Source organism: Seriola lalandi, unplaced genomic scaffold (genome assembly GCF_002814215.2).
Source record: "Seriola lalandi dorsalis isolate HSWRI2012SDOR001 ecotype SW California unplaced genomic scaffold, Sedor1 jcf7180002054582, whole genome shotgun sequence".
Lineage (NCBI taxonomy): Eukaryota > Metazoa > Chordata > Actinopteri > Carangiformes > Carangidae > Seriola > Seriola lalandi.
Window position 1 is genome coordinate 507,341 of NW_019525135.1, and position 5,000 is coordinate 512,340.

General features: G+C 45.7%; 1 protein-coding gene across 4 annotated transcripts in view; it reads right to left on the minus strand.

The window, feature by feature from the left end:
* slit2 (slit homolog 2 (Drosophila)) overlaps positions 1-5,000 on the minus strand; it is a 92,823-nt gene that overhangs the window by 18,766 nt on the left and 69,057 nt on the right. For all 4 annotated transcript variants that reach the window (XM_023418468.2, XM_023418467.2, XM_023418465.2 and 1 more), the window contains 6 exons: positions 1,815-1,965; positions 1,605-1,679; positions 1,196-1,339; positions 823-966; positions 552-718; positions 276-408 (listed from right to left, as the gene is read on the minus strand). In XM_023418468.2, coding sequence (XP_023274236.1) covers positions 276-408; positions 552-718; positions 823-966; positions 1,196-1,339; positions 1,605-1,679; positions 1,815-1,965 — 814 coding nt within the window. The remainder of the gene's footprint in view (positions 1-275; positions 409-551; positions 719-822; positions 967-1,195; positions 1,340-1,604; positions 1,680-1,814; positions 1,966-5,000) is intronic.

Genomic DNA, 5,000 nt, shown 5'->3' on the forward strand with positions numbered 1-5,000 from the left:
TTTGATGATTTTATTTTTTTCTAATAAGAATCAACTTTTTGTGTGGTTGAAAATTCTCCTTTCTACTTCAGCTACATAAACGATTTGATTACCTGGAAATCATGCATTGTCAGAAATCTGAGAATGGAAAAGTTTTTATTAAGAAAAAGTTGATGTTTTAGAGATACATGGTTTTCACAGGACAGTGACAAAAGGCAGTCAACTAAAAGACAGGACCTTTCACACTTGTTAAACCAGTTAGGTTGTATGAAATGTTGTGCTGGTGCTGAACTCACAGTTCAGTGGTTTCTTTGGGCAGGCCTTTGGGCAGCGTGGTGAGACCCTTGTTGCTGCAGCGCACCACGGTATCCAGACAGGAACACTCTGCTGGACACCTCAGCACTGGAGAACAGCTATTCTCATCATTACCTGATAAGGACGAATGAACAGAGAGATGGAGCGGTAGAGAGGGAGGGAAAGATGACGGAAAAGTTGTAATGAAAAAATGAATGCAAAATCTGTCAGGGCTGCAGATGTTGCAGAGCATCTTGTGTGCATCTGCCTCGTCTCACCATCTTCACAGGCGAAGTCCTGGACAGCTACATCCTGGATGGGGATCTCCTTCAGGAAGTAAGGACTCTGGCAGCGAGGGTTACCTGTCACGATGCGTTTCCGTCTCAGCCAATCCCCGAGCCAAGCCAGGTGACAGTTACAGTTGAAGGGGTTAGCCAGAAGGTTTCTGGAGAACGAAGAGAGGAGTTGAAAGTGATAAGAGACATACTGTATCTGATGCATACATATTTTTCTACATTTGTATGTGTGTGTCGTATTGTTTGTACTCACAGTGTGGACAGGGAGTGCAGTGTGTCGAAGGCGCCGGGGTTCATAGAGGTGATCTGGTTGTCATAGAGCGACAGGAGACGCACCGAGCTCAACCCCACAAAGCTGCTGTTACTCACACAGCTGATACGGTTACTCCTCAGCATGCTACTCAAATACACAGAAAGACAGAAAGACAGACAGATACAGACACAGACACAGACACACACACACACACACACACACACACACACACACACACACACAAATGATTAAATGCACTGTGTATTTTTTGTATAAAAAAACGTGAACATACAGTATATGCTAAACCATATTTAAATATGATGCATACTTGACATGATAATGTGATTGCATATTCATTTGTGTGTGTACCCACAGTGTGCGGAGGCCACTCAGTCCCTTCAGCATGCGGTGGTGTATGTTCTCCAGTCTGTTGGAGGTCAGGATCAACTCATTGACCCCTGACGCTCCTTCAAATGTCCCCTCCTCTATGTCGGTGATGCGGTTATTACTCAGGTTACTGCAAGGAGCAGGAAGCACGAGCAAGAAAGGTAAGAAGGTAGCAAGAATGAAAGGAGTGAAAACAAGAGAGGAGAAAGTAGAGAGAACAAGAGGAGGACGGAGGAGGAAAGAGGCATTGCAGCAAAGACAGAGTGAGTACACACACGGCTCAATTTCATTTCTGTTATTTGTACAATCATAGTTTTCTCTGAGTGACCTGAGTATGACTTTCTCACTGCCACATGTGCTTTGTTCCCGTTATGTTTACAACATGTCTGACTCACATCTTCCTCAGCTGAGGTAACTTTTTGAAGATCCCTGTCGCCTCGAGCACAGTGAATTCATTGTTGTTGAGACGCCTGAGAACAGAGAAGGGAAGAGGCTGGTCAGAGGCAAAGAGAGAGAACAACTGAAGAAACAGAGACAGAGGAGGAGGAGATATAAAGGGTGATGCACAGAAACATGTTGTACTAGACAAATCCAGCGTGACTCACAGTTCTGCGGTGTATTGAGGGATGTGATCTGGTATTTTGGTGAGTTTCTGGTTGGAGCAGTCGACCGTCGTGCCCTCGCAACGACACTTCTCGGGGCAGGCCAAGTCGGCGAAGCAGTCGCCTCCTAGCTTGCTGCGGTAATCCTCGGTACCTGGTCACAATCACAACCACAGCGTCACCGAATGCCCTCACTACGCATGAGTTGAACCCCAGTGTTTACTGGTGCCGGTTCCAACGCAAACTCTGCAGATGTTCAAGGTGAAGGACGCGATACAATGGAGGTAATTTTGAGACTTTGCAGAGGGGCTGCTTTTGTTTAGAGTGGGAATTGTCTAAATGAACCAAAGAACGTTCAAAAAAACATTGCTGATTATGATCATATGCAACATTACTCATGAGTGTTTGGAGCCAAGTCTGCAAGACACACAAACTGTCAAGATCAAGACATGTATGCAGGCACGCACGCACACGCATGAGGACAAACATACTGAAGTTGTTCTGTCCTGTCAGACAACAAAGCAACTGTTAGTGTTAGAAACCACAGCACAAACAAAACAGCATCAAAAATTAGATCACAGCAGAAAAATGCTTACGCACACCCATGCAGTCATCTATCAAACTGTACACGCACTACAGCTCTCTCTCTCTCCCACACACACGCACACACCCACCCACACACATACACACACACACCCACACACACGCACACAGAGGTTGTGGGGGGACGACAGGAGATTGCTGTCTCTTGTGTCTTGGCCATGCTGTAGGGTTTTGCAGGGCCGTTCCATGGTGCTTGACAGAACCATGTTCCACTTTAGGAACCTGGCAGCCACATGGTTAGATCAAGCACAAAGGAACAACCTGCTGACTGACTGCTCCTCCGCTGGAACACAGGGATGGGAAGGACAGAGGGAGGAGGGGAGGAGGAGGAGAGGATGAAAAGGAGGGGACAGGACAATCAGGGGAGGAGAGATTGAGAAGGAGAGGACAGGAGAGGCGGAGACGCAGGCAAGAATAGAGGAAGAGTAGGAGAAGAGAGGATGAAAATGAAAGGAGAGAAGATGGGAGCACAGGGTAGGATGAGAAGGAAAGAATGAGATGGGAGGAGAGGAGAAGATGGAAGAGGATGAGAAAGAGATGAACGGGAGAGGAGAGGATTGGTGGGCTGGGGAAGAGAGGGAGGAGAGGAAAGAAGAGAAGGACAAGACGGGGTGTTAAGGAAAGGAGAGGAGTAGGGCAGGAGAGGTTGGCGAGGAAAAGATGTAGATATGAAGAGGAAGAAGCTGAGGAAAAAAGATTGCAAGATGAAGGATGAGAAGCAGGAGGAAAACCGAGCTAGCTGGCTTCAGAAAATGAGTCACTTGGAATGAAGAGCGAGGGGAGAAGAGGACGAGAGGAGGATAAGATCAAACAGGCGGGTAAAGTACAGTAAAGTGATCAAGAAAAAACAGGGAGGGAGGGAAAAAAGGAGAGAATGGAACATCTAAAGACATCTAAACTCACAGACATATCACAGGAGAGCAGGAGCAGTGGGAGGAGAGTTACAGCAGCACTGAAGGCAAGAGAAGCCCTGACTTCTAGGAACACATACACACACACACACACACACACATACACACACACACGCATACAAACAAGGGTACTACACACACACACACACACATACACACACACACACAGATACGGAAATAGAGAAAAACACCAATGTGTGCTAAAGTGTAAATCTCATAAATATTCTTGATGTTGTTTGTTAACAGACAAGAGGAGTCACAGAGGGGTCAAAGGTCACTGTGGTAGAGGTCAAAGGTCAGAGGCCAGCTCAGGGACGGGAGGTGAGGGATTCGGGAGTTGACGGAGAATCGTGGGTGTTTGTGTGTTTGTGTGTGTGTGTGTTACTTACAGCCGACATGGTGTACTCCTGAGTGTGTGAGAGAGGCAGTAGGAGAGAGAAGAAGGGATTTCACCCGTTTATTAGAACAGGAGAAAAGAAGCTGATGAAAAACTGAGAAAAAAAGCTGCAATTTTTCTGTATTTCGTCCCCAGGCAGTGATTCATTTGCAGGAGTAATGACTCGTGAATAGTGAGAATCGTGCTGGCATAACATGACACAGGGTGGGCACTTTCATCCGACACACATCCCGGCCTCGTTTGCTTCAAGCACGACTGGTTCAGACTTGGTTTTAGGGGGATTGCGAGATGGCAAAAAGCACACCAGATAAAAGCACCAGTGCAGGTGGAAAAAAAAAAAAAGGCCCATTCTAAACCCACAAAAGTGCAAGTGCGTTATTTTGTTTTGTGCATTTTTTGACATCCATCACTTCAGCAGGTTCAATCTCCGCAAGATTAAATCAAAATTTGGTTGGAGGGATAAAACTGGAATTATAGCAGCCAGAGTTTTTGTTCAAACAGAAATATGAGTTAAGATCCAAGATAATACATCGTATAATAATCTAAAAATTAAACTAGAGGTTTTTAGATGTATTGATCTGAGGCACAATATCAAGGTTGTACTACAGAATAAAACATGTTTATTCAACTTTTCAGCTGCAAATGTTCTTAAATTATTCAGCTCTGCCCCATATGTGGTATCGGGCTTTGAAACCTCTGTCCCCCCGGTGAGCTTCAGAGTTAATGACTGTAGTGAGTGCGCGCGCACACACACACCAGACACACACACACACACACCAGACACACACACACACACACACACCTACACACACACACCAGACACACACACACACACCATGCCTCCTCTGTGTGCTGCTGTGGTAATGACTGCCTTTAGCCCTGCTACTGATCTCATATGCATGTCTGATTTACATATTTCCCAGCACCCCTCTGAGCATGGTAACTGTGTGACCTTTTGATGTTCTGCAGTGGGCGAAACAGACACAGATGCTCGCGGACACACGCTCATTCATTAGCTATCATTAGATGTGCTAAGAAGCAAGGAGGACTGGTATTAAATACAGTCTCTGTGATCACTCTACCACTATACTTTTATTCATACAGAGCCTCACGTGCAGTGCTCAGTTGACAGCAACTTGAGCCTATTAATCCAATTGTTTTTCTCCATCTGTCGTCAAGGTTATGGTTACCGTCGAAAACCCAGTGCAAGGACAAGAGTGTGATTATCTGGTGCCTGGTTAGACGTGATGCATCATGATGTACATTTGATCATTAAAA